This window comes from Helobdella robusta, assembly GCF_000326865.2.
Source record: "Helobdella robusta unplaced genomic scaffold HELROscaffold_22, whole genome shotgun sequence".
NCBI classification, from domain to species: domain Eukaryota; kingdom Metazoa; phylum Annelida; class Clitellata; order Rhynchobdellida; family Glossiphoniidae; genus Helobdella; species Helobdella robusta.
In genome coordinates this window covers 464,089-481,951 of record NW_008704170.1, presented here as the reverse complement: position 1 = coordinate 481,951, position 17,863 = coordinate 464,089, and the positions used below count along the sequence as shown (strand labels likewise).

General features: G+C 35.1%; 2 protein-coding genes across 2 annotated transcripts; one reads left to right on the top strand and one right to left on the bottom strand.

Annotated features, from left to right (window-relative positions):
• Positions 1–1,350: 1,350 nt before the first annotated feature.
• HELRODRAFT_78292 (hypothetical protein) lies at positions 1,351–5,319 on the bottom strand (the record flags this gene model as incomplete). The annotated part of the gene is made up of 7 exons (XM_009018566.1): positions 1,351–1,506; positions 1,851–2,052; positions 2,278–2,861; positions 3,090–3,321; positions 4,380–4,489; positions 4,917–4,961; positions 5,179–5,319. The coding sequence occupies 7 exons, from the start codon at positions 5,317–5,319 to the stop codon at positions 1,351–1,353; spliced, it is 1,470 nt and encodes a 489-aa protein (XP_009016814.1).
• A 3,964-nt stretch (positions 5,320–9,283) lies between these two features.
• Positions 9,284–12,454, top strand: HELRODRAFT_191495 (hypothetical protein). The gene is made up of 5 exons (XM_009018565.1): positions 9,284–10,376; positions 10,707–10,818; positions 10,958–11,148; positions 11,535–11,618; positions 11,939–12,454. The coding sequence occupies exons 1-5, from the start codon at positions 9,531–9,533 to the stop codon at positions 12,146–12,148; spliced, it is 1,443 nt and encodes a 480-aa protein (XP_009016813.1). The 5' UTR covers positions 9,284–9,530; the 3' UTR covers positions 12,149–12,454.
• The last annotated feature ends 5,409 nt before the right edge of the window (positions 12,455–17,863 follow it).

Here is a 17,863-nt window from a genome sequence, read left to right as displayed (position 1 = left end):
CAACGTAGTGCCACCTCACTTTTTATAATTTTTTATATAACCATAGCCAATGCATTGAATGGAAAAATATTATTCATTGAGTAATAATATATATATATTACACAAACCCCCCTCCACACACACACAAACAAACAAACACACACACACTTACACACAAACAAACACAGAAATATACAGACATACACACACAAACAAACACAGACACACACATACACAAAAAAACACAGACATACACGCACAAACAAACACAGAAGCACAAGTGCACACAAACAAACAAATAGACACATAAACAGACATACACACACAGACAAACAAACAAACAAACAAACACGCATATATACGCATACACACAATTTACAGTAAAAGCGTACACTGAACGTACAAAAACGTATGTATGCAACAAACAACTCACCATCATCATCAAAGCTCTTCAAACCCTGTAAAAATAAAGCAAATCTTTATATAAATAAAGTATATTCAAATAAAGTAAAAAATAAAATATCACCACCTTTAACGATTTCATGTTAAAATTCTTAAATGAAATTCTATAATTTGAAATAAATAAGTCTTATATTATGCTACAATAATCCCATAATTTAATTCAATGTGGTTGCCATTGGAGACAGGCGTCAACATTAAAACGATATGCAGCCAGAAACACGTAGAATGTATGGAAAGTCGTTTCCTCCCAACTGCAAAAACAACTTTAAATATCATAGATATCATATACTCATAGAATAAATAGATAGATACATGAATGGATACATATCATGTGCGTTAATTAAAATGCATATAATCCATATAATGCATATGATACATTGAAACTTATGATACAACCATCCACTTAGGATAAAACAAAACATGTGATATATATAATGTATATAACCTATATAATAGATATAATATGATATACATATATATCATATGTATGTGTGTGTGTGTGTGTGGGTGGGTGGGTGGGTGTGTTGAAAGGAGATCATATTTGACACTTATAATATGATACGGATGATATGACACAAACATATTCTTAGATTACTTAGGATGGAACACAAACACAAATATATAACACAAACCTATGATACATAAAATATGATAAAATAGCATATGTTTTTGTATGATCCGTCGTTTAGCATGTGTGTTATTAATTCCTTTGAACTCTGGAAAAGTGTAATTGACCTTTAACCTTATCAAAAAACGACAAATAATCTTAGATATACAGCAAATTATCTGATATACACACGAAATATTTTGACGGATACAACAAATAATTTTATATATACAACTAGAACGTATATACAATACAATACATTGTCAGTTTTTTTTTAAAGAGTTCAGTTGCATAATGTGAAATCACGTGCATCGTGACGTAAATAGCGGACTTCTGAAATCGTACAGAGTCGGAGCTTGGACGATAATTCCAAAAGTACCGACGAGACATGCCGACGTGAACACCCAGAGGAATAGCCGGTCCAGTACCATCGCCACGTACTGCCAGTCATGCTTCACCTAGTCAGGAAGTCAGTTTTTGTTAAATTATTTAAAGTTAATTCGAGAACATTGTTATATTTGATTATTTGATTAGTTGGATTATTTGTTCATTTTATTTTGATTATTTAAGACTGGTTCAAGCATTGCTGCTAAATAATTATTTTTTTTGTCAGCTATCTCAATAAACTAATTTGATTTCGCATTTCGAGTTTCTAGGGGTTTTTCGCCGCGTTAGTTAGATCTAGTTTCCTACTTAATCGCGTAGAATGTTTGAAATCAGAAGAATACATATAAAGAAGATCGTTTTTTATGAAAATGTCGATGACGTAATAAAATTTAAAAATGAAATGAGAGAGGGCCACCCTCATGAAGTCATCCTGCTGTTTGACGTGGTCAGAGATGAAGCTGACCCCGTACATGGCGCCGTTCATGAGGGATTGATGGGGGAAGGGTCTCGAGTGGAAGTCCCTGCGAAGAAAGTCCCTGTCTTCGTCGTTGTTGAACCTGTAGGATGATTGGGTGGCGAAGTGGCCGGGACGGGTCGGCGTTATTATGGAGGAATACCTGCCTGTTGCTGAGATAGTTTCACTTAATTTAGACCATAATAAATTTACAACTTTTTAGCTTTTCGACAAAATTTGATTAGATTAATAATTTTTCGAAATCGCATACCGCTTTATAGAATATAATTTCAAATAAATTTGGTAAAAAAAACACTGACGACGGTTGACTAGCTCATCCATGTTAGTGATTCTCTCGTTGTCCATTTGTCTGAACATCGCGGGAGACGCATGCGTGCTGCTGCTGTCCAGTTTGAAGAAATCTCTCAACTCCCTCCCAGCCTCAGTTCGCACGTTGACCTTCAGAGTCTTCTGTTGAATCTGCCTCATCAGCAACAACTTCGGCAGAACATTCAGGAAGAGTTCTCGTATCCATGGCGACATGATGTGAGTGGAAGGAGAGCGGAAGTGGATGTTGAGGACGAAGACCGTGACGATGATGGAGCACGTGACCAGCACCATGGTGAACAACAAATACTTGCCAATGAGAGGTGTGGCCAGAGAAGTGGGCGGGTTGATCTCGGCTACTAATAGTAAAAAAATGTTGAGCGAGTTCAAGACAGTTATTCCCATGGTTATTTTCTCGCCGGAGCTGGCGGGAATGTAGAAGACGAGGAGGGTGACTGAGCAGATTGCAACGCATGGAAGAATGAGGTTGACGGTGTAGAACAATGTCTTCCTGCGAATAGTGATGTTAAACTTTATATCTGGATAAGGTTCCTTGCAACACGGATAATATTTGACAAATTTCTTTGCGGGAACTGCTAATAAGTCCCACTCGGTGCTTTTGCAGTAGTCACTCAGATCGATGCCCTGTGAGTATTTGGTTGTTGTGTTGTTGTTGTGTTGTTGTTGTTTGTTGTGGTTTCCATTTTTCATTCAAGTTAATGAAACAATATTTCAAAAACTTTTTGATTTTTCGTGGAATTATTTATAAAATTATTTATTTATTTATAGTATTATATAATGCTCAGTTGGATTTTTACTTCACGAAACACTAGACAAACTTGCAATTGAATAGGACCATGTAACCTGCTCAACAATATCGAGAGGACTGAGCTGCATCGGTAATTCTTTGTGTCGGATATCAACCGAATAACCGTCGTACGTCCAAGAACCGATCTTCAGAGTGCACGATTGCTCGTCAAATGGGAAGAACTCGACGTCGATGGGGCAGAGGCTTTTGTAGACGGCAGGTGGCTTCCACATCACCAGCCCATTCCAGTTTATCGTCGCCTTCGTCATCAGTTTCACCGTGAAGTTTCCGTCAGCGCTGTTTGTTTGTGTTTGTTTGTGTGTTTATGTGTTTGTGTGTGTGTTTGTGTGAGTGTGTATTGGAGTTTTATGGCTTCTTTTTTAGTTGCAAATAATCGTTTGTTGTTTGTCATCGTTATTCGATATCATCGTTTGGCCAATATCCCCTCATACGTTGCTCTTATCTCATATCATTGTTTATCCATTTATTTATTAAAGTTGTTGCGGGTAGTTTTCACGATGATGATGTTGAAATAATAATAACAACAACAACAACAACATTAACAGCAATATATTACATATAGACATATTTCATTAAACGCGATGCTTATATTATTGTTATTTAATTTTTTATTAAGATTTTCTATTTTTCTTATTAGTTTTTTATAATTATAATTTAAATTAAAAATTAGAACAACAATATTCATTATATAATTATTTATTAAGCGACGTTATGAATTTTATAATTCATCTTCAGGCAATTTAATATTAATTCAAATAAAACATAACAATAAACTGTCAGATGACGTAATAAGAGTTGAGCGCGAAAGTAACGTAACGATTAAAGTTAAATAACGTAAGTAGTTAAATTAAGTATAATAAACAATTATTTTGTAATAAAATTACAAAAACGTCGCTTAATAAATAATTATATAATGAATATTGGTGTTCTAATTTTTAATTTAAATTATAATTATAAAAAACTAATAAGAAAAATAGAAAATCTTAATAAAAAATTAAATAACAATAATATAAGCATCGCGTTTAATGAAATATGCTTAAATGAAAATTTGTTACCGAAATTAACTGATATAGACATATGTGTATAATTATTTATAAAGATCACTGCGTTTTCGGCATTATTCAACTTGTCGTCGAGTTTCTCAATTTTTCTAACGAGACTTTTATCATCTTGATGTATTTGTATTTATGATAGTATAAACCCAAAACATATATGTGTTATGTATATATATATATATATATATATATATATATATATATATATATATATATATATATATATATATACCTACTTGCCTACCTATCTGTTTACCTACCTACCTCCTACCTACCTACCTGTTGTAGAGCACAATATCTGGCAGCCAAATTTCATCTGAGGGTACGAACAACCGATCCACACCTCCGTACTCGCTCGGATGCCAGGTCAGTCGGTAATCGAACCATTGCTGTTCGGTGGTGATCGTGGGAGTTAAGTTTTTTTTTTCGTCCCATACGTGATGAATAATGAAGTGTGGGGAATTTTCAGTTGCTGATTGAAGCTAATTTGCCACATTAAGCGAATTTTAAAGTATAGTGCTTGTTCGTTCGTTCATTAATGTGTTCCTTTGTTCGTCCGTTTCATCATTCATTCATTCGTTCTTTTCTTTATTTGTTCATTCGTTTGTTTGATCATACTCACATTTTCATTCATTCCTTTTTTGTTCCTTAAATTCGAAAGAGAAAAAGAAAGAAAGAAAGAAAGAAAGAAAGAAAGAAAGAACGAACGAACACATTATTAAATGAGCAAATAAATAAAGAAGCAAGTGAAAACATGAATGAAAGAACGTGCTGACAAATGATTGAAAGAAAAAAATAAACAGAATCAAGCCAAACCTGATCCAGCCACACATTTGACGTCATTATTTGGTTCTTTTCATCCTGTTTTCAACAAATTTCATTAACATTATTAACCCATGTTGGAAAATTTTCTTTCAAAATAGTGTTGCGACGGTGTAATGGTTAAGGCGCCTGGCACTGTTGTTGCAGTGACTGGATTCGAGTACGAACAGATCCAGACCTATCGTATGCGCCATCGTGTGTTTGTTGTTGATACCAGCGTTGACTATTTGAAAAAAATTGTTCAAAACGTACTAACAACATCGATGATCTGTGACAGCCTCAATCCAATTCTAACCATCAGAGTGTCGGAATTATTCGTCACCGGTCGGATCAATTTGTTGTACCGACTCTTTTTCAGTAAATCGTCGTACAATCTTTTTGAGTCCGGACTGCACATCCCTGTTTTTGATAGTGACGTCAACAAGAGCAAGGATAAAAATGTTGTTAAAGTTGGCGGTCCTCTTTCTATTGATAACAATATGTTTGTTGACATTGTCTCCGTATAAACTGCTTATTTTGCTTGAATAGTGATGATGATGATTCTTTCCGGTAATGATAATGATGATGATGATGACAATGATAAGATGTTGATGAAACTGACAATGATAACGTTAAAATCAAAAGAAAAATTCAACATATAAATGTCGAATTTGATGACGATGATAAGATCATGGTGAAATGGTTATGATGGTGAATAAAGCAATGTTGTTGGAAACAAATAAGGTTATGATGATGATGATAATAATAATGATGATGACGATGATGATAATAATGATGATGAAGATGATGACGACGATGATAAATACAATACCCGCGTGGCTCAAGCAGACGTTTAAATCCTCACCATCAATCTCTTTTTATGAGTTCTCTGCTTTGACACTGCAGCTTATATAGGCAAACATTTGAACGTGAATACATGCATGTATGTATGTTTTTATGTATGTATGTTTTTATGTATGTATGTATGTATGTATGTATGTATGTATGTGTATGTATGTATGTATGTATGTATGTATGTATGTATGTATGTATGTATGTATGTATGTATGTATGTATGTATGTATGTATGTATGTATGTATGTATGTATGTATGTATGTATGTATGTATGTATGTATGTATGAAATGCCTGCGCATGATTGCAGGTATCCGGTGGGAAGACAAGGTCCCAAACACAGTGGTTCTGGCAAAGTGCGGTATAATGGGTGTGGAATCGCTGCTGCTTCCGGCTCAGTTTTGCTGGATAGGGCACGTTACGCGTATGCCAGATACAAGAATCACCAAGCAGGTCTTTTTTGGTCAGTTAGCATCGGGAAATAGACTGACAAGTGGCCCTGTACGCAGATACAAAGACAGCCTTATAGAAAATATGAAAAAATGTGGTCTAGACCCTCGGAATGGAGAAGGTCTACCCAGTCGGCGGTTTCAGCTTTTGAACTGGCACGCACAACTGCTTTCGCTGAAAAAAGGACTCGACGAAAACAGACGGCTCAAAGCGGCGATAGTACGGGTGTCTGGATTTGTGGAACTTGTGCACTGAAATGTTCGTCAAGGATAGGACTTTTCGCTCATTCTAGAACTCACCTATGACCCAATTCGTCGATTCGACGATGTACTCCATCGATGCATTGCATACACATATACACAACACGTATAAAAAATATACATACACACATATACAGAGATACACACGCGTTCACCCATACACACATATATATAAAGACACACACACACACACTTACACACAAATGTACAAGTACACAAATGTGTGCACATCAATCCATCACGTGTCTTGAATAAACACGAATGCCGGAAAAACGAGCAGGACATTTCTTTTAAATAAACATTCCAGGGTGAACGTTGCGTAGATGCAAACAAACAGGCAAACGAACAAACAAACAGACAAACGGGCGAACAGACAAACGAACAAATACATACAAACAAAAAATTACATAAGCATGCACACATGCATGTGCAATGATATGCACGTACAAATAAATAATATTGTACGCATACACATACAAACATACATTTATAGACATACACAATTACATTACGTATTAAAATATAATTATATTCATTCAATATTACTCACCATACTCATAATTACATACAAACAAATATATACACACACATACAATATATCACATAGACATACTAGATATAACTTCACACACACACACCACACACACACACACACACACACACACAAACAAACAAACAAACAAGCAGACAAACAAAGAAACAATTTTTTGCATGCACACCAACAACAAACAGAGACATATCAAGATAACTGCAAGCTGATATAGAGATACATCTCTCTCTCTCTCTCTTTCTTTCTCTCTCATATATATATATATATATATATATATATATATATATACCACACATATAAACATTTATATAATACACACATGTCCAATACAAACATCTATAATTCAATCTCTGGACAAAGAGAACAATGTGGAAAATATAAAAAACACGTCAAGCGTTCAAGCGAGCCTAAAAAATGGTCATAAACAAAAACAACATTGTATAAAATGACAGCTGAAAACACTTAAGCATATACTAAACAGCCAAATAGATGAGGGAAATGTACAATGTACATACACTCTCAGAAAGAGAAAAAGAAAGAGAAAGAGAGAGAGGGAGAAAGAGGAAGAAAGAGAAATAAAGAAAAAGAAGAAGAAGAAGAAGAGAGAGAGAGAGAGAGAGAGAAAGTTTTAACAATATTCAAGAACTGATGTATTTACTGAAGCACATATAAACAAACAGCGCACGAAAAATAAGAAATTGATTGAGAACATTCACTCAGACGCGCAGAAGCACGTAAACACATAAAACAATTATAATGAAGAAGATGAGGATGAAGATGATGAGGAGAAGGAGAAGAAAAATACAAAATAAATACAATACAAACGAACACAACACACATGCACATGTATAAATACACAAACACACACGTACATATACTAAACACTCCTACACCTATGTATATAATCCCTATATACACTCATGCAAACATTTTTACGTAAACATACACATGCACACACACAGGCATATATATATACACACACGTACATACACAAATATACACGCACATACGCAATAGTACAGTATTCCTCGTGCACGCTTCATCAGTTGTACATTGCTGTTAGTTGTACACGCTACGTTAGGCAACCTACTAGTCAGTCCAGTTAATCAATGGACTCTCCTCCTTCTCATCATCGTCATCCACATCATCATCCTCATCATCATCTTCGCCATCCTCATCATCATCTTTCGTCATCATCGAAATCCATATCATTTTTATCCTCATCATCGTCTTTCGTCATCTTCATCTTCATCTTCATTTTAATCCTAGCCATCATTCTCCTCCTAATCATCATCATCCCCATCATCTTCTTCCGCCCCCGCATAATCATCCTCTTCATCATCATCATCATTCTCCTGACCTTCAAAGTATCATCATTATTGTCAGCGTCATTTTCATAATTGTTTTCTTATCAATTTCATTGTTATCATCTTTATCAGCAGCATCGTCATCCTTATCATCACTGGTTATATTATCTTTATCATTGGCTCTATCGTAGTCATCATCGTCGCCTAATCCATCCATCCATCTATCCGTCCATCCATCCATCTATCCGTCCATCCATCCATCTTTCCATCCACCATCTTCGCTATCTTCCATCCATTCATCATCTTCGTCATCTTCCATTTATTTCTTCTTTATTACTCAGCTGAATCTTATTTCATGTTCGATTGCATTGATGGGCTCTTGTACTTTTGTCATACTTTCATTTATTTATACTATCTATATTTCTATTTATTTTGAACGAATTCAGCTGGTCGGCAATCGAAAAAAAGATAACCTTCAAAATGGCAGTCATAGTATTATCAAATCATCAAATGGCTTGGCTCCGACTATTTGTCTAGTAGAATACAAATGAACCTCATAGATATATGGATATATCCATGATAAACCCTTATCAAATGTAGATATACAAATACAAATAAATGCATGAAATAAACAAATAAATACTTATCAATGCCAACAGACCGACAGATCTATAATAAATTTTGTTTTTTTTCACAGTCATTTGGATTGTGTTTGTGTAATGCATGTAAGTATGTAACCAAATTATTTTTAAATAATAAAACGCTACACCAAGAATGTCAAAAGTGAACAAATTTTAATTTTTGTAATCGAGTTCAGTTTTAGTTACAGTAGTGCACAAATGGTACAAAAATTTACTAAAATATACAAATATACAAAACTGATACAAAACCGATACAAAACAAAACCGATACAGAGATTTCAAAAAAGTAGGATTGTTATTTTTGTTGTATTTGTAAATGATTTTTTTTCATTTTGTACTTTGAAAAAGTTCTTCATAACTTTTTTTTCATTTGTTTTCAAAATTTGAATTTTACTGTGGTCAAAGTTTAATAAAATAAATAAGCATAGTGATTTTAATTTAATAAAAAACAAAGCAAAAATATTACATACACATGATTATAATTAAGCTTTTTTTCAGTTTTTTGAAATTATTAAATAAAATAGATCTAAAATCACAGCATAATAATCATAACAATTTGATATAATAATGCCACAACCACAGAAACAACAGGATAGCAGGTCTAGTAAGGCTGGTATAAGACACAGCAGACGCAACAGAAAAAATGCAAACAGTGCTAGTGCTGCCAGTAACATTGCTGGCATCAACATTAGTGACAACACCAACACCAGCCATGTTACCAGTAACGACAGCAACAACACCAATGCTAGCAACAACATCATCAGTGACAACACTAACAACGACAACAGCAACAATGCCAGCAACAACATTAGTGACAACAACAGCGACAACACTAACAACAAAACCAGCAACAATATCAGCAGCAACATCATCAGTGGCAACACCAGCAAAGACAGCAGCAACAACGCCAGCAAAAACATTGGTGACAACACCAGCGACAACACTAGCAACACCATCAGCAACAACACTAGCAAAAACACAAACACCAGTGACAGTACCAGTAACGGCAACATGAACAACAGCAAAAATACCAGCGACAACATTACCAACAACGACATCACCAACAATGACATCACCAGCAACAACATCACCAACACTAGCAACAACATTAATGACAACACCAGCAACAACACCAGCAACCTCATTAGTAACAACACTAACATTAATGACGACACCAGCACCAACATTAATGACAGCACTAACAACAGCATCAGCAACGACATCAATGAAAAACCCAATGACAACATCACCAACAACAGTACCAAAAAAAGTAATGTCGCTGGTGTTGCTGATGTAGCAGCAACTTCTCCTCCAATCTATAGAGACATTAATGAGCTGCTAGCTCTAGCTAACAATTACACAGATGATACTGATTCAAAGAGTCATTTGTTATCCCCTGAACAATTGGACCAGGTACTAATAAGATGGAAGGGATGGTTGCCTTAGAGTATTTTTATTGCATTGTATTGTATTGTATTGTTTTGCATTGTATTGTATTGTATTGTATTATTGTATTATGTATCTATATTTTGTTTTGTTTTTATTTTTCTGGCTGTTTGAGCTAATCATAAAAAATAAGATATGAAAATATTGAGGCTGTTGCTTCTTGATCTTTGATGAATGTAAATATTAATATATGTAAATATGCATATGCATTGTATTCTTTTTTCATTATGTTTTAAAAATTTATGGCTTGTGGTGTTTGAATTTTGAAGAATTTATTGAATGATTTGCATTCACGAGGTTTCTAGCGCCGGAATATTCAACGTGGAAATTTTGCAGGCAGAGCTGCTGGATGCTGAGACTCATCGAGATTTGAACGTCAACAACTTGTCGGAATACGTCAACGAGGAAAGTCTGTAGTCAACATTTACATCATCAGCAACTACTTATGATTTAAAATTTATGATCGCATATATTATTTCATATTATTTATATATTATTATATTATTTATTCAATCAGTGAAAATTATTTCACATTAAATTCCCTCCAGAACAAATTCTCCAGCAAGTAGTGTTATGCGATACACCTACCTCTGAATCTCCACTCCATCCATTATTTTCACCTCAAAACGGTTTTCCACAATTTGTTGACACTGGGTTAATCAGTGGTGCCCGTAGCAATAGGACTGAATTATCTCATCTCGAGAGAATACATCCAAGTCCAAGAAGTGAAATTGTCTTGTGAGGATTTTATTTTTTTAGTTTTAAAATTTTGGTTGTTGCTTTTTAACTTTGCTTGTGTAATTATTTTGATTTGTTTTGGTTAATTTGTTTTTAGAGTCTCATACATCTCTAAAGATTAAAGGTTAAAAGGTTAAAGGTTACTCTCTCTCTTTTGCGTTTGCTTCAGAGGTTTCAACGACAAACACACACAGCGTATATGAATACGCGTGCAAACCACGCATCATACACGTTGCATATGATAAGCGGGGATCTCTTTGTATTCGAACCCAGTCATTGCAACGGGAAGACCAGGCGCCTTTAACCATGTCGTTATTGGAGATTCAGAGGTAGGTGAACCATTAATGTTATTTATTTATTCGTGCTTATCTTATCCTTTTTTTTAGAGAAAGTGAGGAAGGTCCATTGGATCTAAGGTGCATCAGTAAAGATATTTTCCAACTCAGTGTCGATCCTGAAACTGTCTTCTTGGTAATTTATCTGACCTTATTTGATAATTAAATAAAATAAATAAATAAAATGGGAAATAAAATGCCACTTAATGAGTATTGAAAAATACATAAATGTACTAAGCTGGGAATAAGTTGTCTGTTAGACATTTAAATAGTAGGGTCTCTGTGTCACTTTTTTTATTGCAATTAAAGCCGCCACTGAAACCTGAAATACAAAAATTATCAAACTCAAAACATTGTTGAATATTTACAGTTGAAATTGGCCTATTTGTTCATTTTCAAATGGTTGTCATTCATTTTCAACATTTATTTTTAACTATCTTCACGAAAACCAACTAGCCAAAATATGAGGAAGGTGTAGAAGAAGAAGAGGAGATAGCAATTGAGCAAACAGATGCAAATAAAAGCAGTGTTTCAGAGTGTCTTAAAAACTTTAAGATCCGGCAAACAAAGGAACAAGAACTGGAGGATGAGGATGAGAAAGTGGAAGTAGGAGCTGAGTCAACAGCTGCGGAAAAGAAGGTCGTTGCTGAACTTACTCTACATTAGGCTATTCAATCCATCATCTTATTTATTAATCTAGTAATTAATTAGTTTATTCATTTATTTGTTTTTTTCCCAATCATCTCGTTAATATTTTTATTTGTCTGTTAGCTACTGATTGTTTATTTATTAAACCGGTTTTAAAATAATGTCAGTTCTGTGTTACTTAATTTTTCGACGCAAAATTTTCAAATTTATTCCATTAGATATATTGACAATTATTGTAAAAGTTGTTTGTTCCTCTGTCTAGTTTACATTAAATATTCAGTTAAACATTCTACTGTGTTTGTTCTTGAACGATATTTTAAAATATTATCGAAGTGTGATTTTCGAATGACTTTACTTCATATGAGTTTGAAATTTGGCACTATGCGGCTGATACAACTCGTGTGAAGATGGGGAGATGTTTTATACAAAAATGGTTCAAAAATTTTGTACTGGTGAATGTGAGTCTCGAAGATAAAGGTGCAAGTTTGATGACTGTGAATTGGAAGCAATTATTGAAGCGAACCCGGCCAAAACTTTTGAGAAGTTGCTAAAGAATTTAAGGTGAATAACTCACACAACCGTGGTTTGTCATTTAAAACAAATTGGTAAGGTCAAATAACTTGTTAAATAGATGCCACAGGAGTTGAATGAGAATTAGAAATTTCGCGGTTTTGAAATATCAGATAAACTTATTTTGCATAATAAAAACAATACATTTCTTGAACGGATTTTGACCTGTGATGAAAAATAGATCCTATATAAAAACAGTTGAGCTCAGTGGATGGATCAAAATGGGAGCCCGAAACACATTCGAAAATCAAAATGATTCAAGAAGAAGTTAATGGTGACTGTTTGGTGGTCTGCAGTCTGATTAATTCATTAAAATTTTTATAACCTGCTTAAGTACTGCCAACAAATTGATGAGATGCATCAAAAGTTAAGTCACTGCGCCCGACATCAGTTAAACGGAAGAGTCCTACCCTTCTCCACGATGACGCCAAACCACACGTCCACAACAGACATTGGAAAGCCTGAACACGCTGAGTTAGGAGATACTGCTTAGCCCACCATACTCCCACTAACAAATTCTAATCTTTCCAACTCCTCAATAACTTTAAGTATGAACTGTGCTTCAAAACTGAAAACGCCCTACAGTCCATCGCCTCTAGAACTTCTAACTCTTCTGCTCCTGCTATCAATGAATTTATTTCTTGTCGGATGATGAGCGTTGATAGCATAGTTTTTAATTCGATTGAATATCTGTGATAAAGATGCCAAGTTATCGCATTTTAAAGTGGACGGTACGAAACTGATATCATTTTTGCTCCAACCTAATGCAAATAAAGTATATTTCAATGAAAATAATAAACCAACAGACTCATAGGAACGTGACGAACGAGGATCTACGTACGAATGTGCCAGTCAGTTATGCAGGCAGGTATTGTTAAAATATTTTTTTATTTCAAAAATTTCATTCAGTAATATTACTCAATATATTTATTACGTTGCCTAATTTAGTACAATTATTACGCTGAACAGAGGTGTGGTGTTTTGGCTCGTAGATGCTGACTTGTTTAGAAGTGCCAACCCGTATGGAGATTATAGATTTAGCCAAAAAAGTAGGCTGGCATTTGGGAGTTCAGCCGACGTTTCACAAATTATGTCAGATGGAGTGTACAAGCTACAAAATGTTGACGTCAAAAACGCTGCTGCCTACTTTGAGTTCGTCCTTCAAGCAGACAGCAGTAATTACATGGTGAGTATGTTTACGCTTGCATACGTTAATCATTTCTACATCATTTTCCATCGCATCATCCCATCTAAAGAAACCAATACCCTATACTATTTTTATATTTAAATGTATGAATAACTAAGTAATATAATATTATAATTATATCACCCACCGAAATTATAATTTATGCCAACCTGACAGGCTTGGCACTACTTGGGCGTCAGTCAGGCTGTCAATGAAAATGAGCGGCAGGCCGTCAGAGCTCTGACCAGATGTTTGGAGATGAACGTGCAGCACTTGGACAGTTACATCGTCCTCGCCCTCGTCTTCAGGAACAGGAAACTCGAGCAACAAGCGTGTAAGATGCTGCTGCACTGGCTGAGGTACAATTATAAATATGCACGCCTCTTAAGTAGGCGAGTCAGAGTATTTGGTGAGGTCTCAATGATTGCAACATCGACAAACTTGACGTCATTAATGACAACAACAGTTTTAACTGCACAAACGCCAACAACAACAAATTCAGTTGCAACGGAAGCAACAGCCGCACTAAATCTGACAACGAGGAAAGCAATAACTGTAGCAAAAGTAAATCTGACAACGACAACAACAACCGCAGCAGCAAATTTGGCCAACCTAACAGCAACCGCAGCATCAAATTTGGCAACACCGATCGCAACGTCAGAAATTTTAACGAAGCCGTTGACAGCAAATCTGGCCGAAACGGTAGCAGCTGCAGCGGCAAATCTGGCAGCATTGACAGCAATCGCAGCAAATTTGGCAGCACCGACAGCAGCAGCAGCAAATTTGGCAGCACCGACAGCAAAAGCAGCCACAAATCTGACAAAACTAACAGCAACACTTTCCGAACCATCAGCAACGTCGATAGGAATGATATTAATTGCATCATTTTTAACTTCAACGACGAAAGCAAGTGTCAAGTTCGTAAGACCTCCACCGCCAGTACCTAATTTTATCCCTTGCATCAGGCCAGATTGTGATACTGCCGACAAACGTGTTCAAGTTTTCCAGATGTCTGTTGTCGAACTGATAAACACCTTACTCATATATGGCAAAGTGTTGGAGAGAGTTGACAACCGCGGTCGTTTACAAGGTCTGGCATTGTGTTACGAATGTAATTACGCGAATCCTAACATCAAGAAAACCGTCGAAATTGACATTAACAAGGACAGCAAGATCAGCATTAATGTCGACCCAGAGGACCGCAACATCTTTAACCTAATCAACGACAGCGAAGCCTCACTTGACGTCTTCAACAACAACATCATCGACATCCACGTCAACAACAGCAAAACCGTCAACATTATTTTCATAGAGGAGCGCGAGATCGACATTGATGTTAACGAGGACAGCATCAATTTATATCTGAACTGCGCCAACAACATAAACATTTACATTAAATTTGCCTATGACAACGTTGTCACACTTGACACTAGCATGGTCAAAAGCGCCGATCTCTACGTCTGCCACGACATGCTAAAATTCCAAGCTGGCGGCAAAAACAACAACATTTTCCTCCATCTCAACATCAGCAACATTAAGGCAACTGAGGGTACCCCCAGTAGCAATAATAATGACGCTAACTATGATATTTTTAATTCTGATCATGTTGCCGATGACGAAACGGTATTTAATTCGATACTGAAGAGCCGTGATTACAATGTCGTATCGCCTCATGTTGGCAGGTGGTTGGTTGGCTGCTTCAGTGTCAGTCAATAGTGCATAACGACAATATTTACGTACTTTCATGTTTTAATTTTTTTGCAAACTTCATTGAAAATATGTTAATTTAGTATTTGTTTCATTTCAATTTTTAATCTTGAAATCGTTCTATAGAAAGTTCCTCATGCTGATGATAAGGATTTTCACAGAGGCAGTTCGAATGGATAATCAAAAAGCAGAGGAGGATCCTGACCTTCAGGTTTGTCAAACGAATGATAAATGAATGAATGATTGATTGAGTGAATGAATAATTGGTTGGTTGATTGATCGATTGATTGATTGAATGAACGAACGAATTAATGGGCAAATGAATGAAAAAATTATTAGACAAATGAATGAATGTGAATGAATGAATGGCCGAGTAGTAACTGAATACTTTCGGTAAATGATGAATTGCTAATAATCAAATTATATTTCATTTGTATTTAAACCCAGACAGCTCTTGGAATCTTGTACTTGATGGCCAGAAATTATAAAAATAGCAGCAAGTGCTTCCAAAGATCACTACGGTTCAGACCACAGGCAATTAAAACATAAATTAATTATTCATTTTATTACAATATTTTTTGGATTTATTTTCCTAAAATAAATATATTTTTTCTACTTTTTTTCAGAATCGCTTATTGTGGGAAAAATTAATAGCTCTTTTGAACAGATGTGACAGGAGGCAAGAAATAATGGAGGCCCGTAAGACAGCTCTCGAATCTATCAAACTAGTCGATTCCTCAGTACGCTTTGCCTTTCGTTACCGTAATAGGGTCCTTTACGAGTAAGTTGAAGTAATTCTTTATTTAAAAACGTTGAATGTGGGTCTATCATATACTTTGGGTTTATTAGTTGGAAAATTCGTTCCATATTTATGATTTTACAGGAAATCTATTCAGCTTTATTTAGAGGCTTTGAGGATTCATCAAGAAAATAGAATCTTCCAATCGCCATCGTCGTCGTCCTCATCGTCAGCAATTTTGAATGGCCTTTGGTGTTCCATTCGATTCACTCTCCTAGAAATGAAAAGACTGGATTTGTTTCCGCTCTGTAATACGAGGAACTTTGAAAAGCTCAACGAGATTTTTTCGAATCGGCACTCAAAATGAGCTATGCGAATGTTATTTATTCTACTCACTTGTGTATGACGTACTTTTTAAAAGTCGTTTTTACCTCACACCACATTTGGTTTTATCTTCACGCTTTCATAATGTCTATTCATTTTATTCCGCCATTTTTGCTTTTTTATTTTTTCATGTTTCATTACGTTGATCCTTTTCAAGTGCCTGGGTTCATGTTCGCAACCTAAGTAGCACAGATGCGCTTAATATTTTGTCGTAAACTATTTTCCACATCCATTTACTTTAAAATTATTCAGGTAACACTAAAAGTTAATTTAATCAAAGTAAACTTTTTGAAAAACGCGTGTACCTACTGGTTGTTTGTCCCAAGGGGAGGCCTATTTTCCAGCATACAACACCTTATGGGTTGAAGCAGGGATATGCAAAGAACCTCAATTTTTTCAACTTTTAATTATTTTCAGTAATATCTCCCCTTGCTCCAAACCACATAACTAGAATAATAGGACTAATCGATCAATTCGATCTATCGGTCGGGCTATTTGTCGTGCATGGATTGTTGGCTTACGAAATTGCATGGATTTTAACGAGCAAGCTAAATGAAATATTTACTTGATTTAATATGCTTAAAACATTGTAGTAATTCTATTTAATTTTAATAATGATTAATAGAATTTTGTATTATTAAATTATTTTTGTTAATTTGAATATAAAAATTGCTTTTGGTCCGGTGAAATCCGGTGGCTTACTGAAGCCGAAGGTTGGCTTAGTAGGATTGAACTATAGTCACCCTTTTTTTTACACTATTCGATCATGTTAAAAATTGGTTTGCTTATGAAATAAACGGCCTAAATAAATCAAAATTGTTATTTGAACAACTATCTTCATTATATTCAATGAATATTTTACATTCTGCTGGTGCTCATAAGAAACTGGCTGCTGAAATCATACGTTGGCTTACAGCAGTGGCTTACAGGGTTTCATAGAAATCTTACGATAGCACTTTTTTGTACATATAATGCTTTAAATAAATCAATATATTCATATCAATTATTTTTGTCAATATAAATATAGAAATTGCTTTTGTCAGGTGAAAAACAGTGGCTTACTGAAGCCGTAGGTTGGCTTAATCGGATTTTTTCTCATGTATACAATACTATGAGATAAATCAATCAAACAATCAGTCAGTCGGTC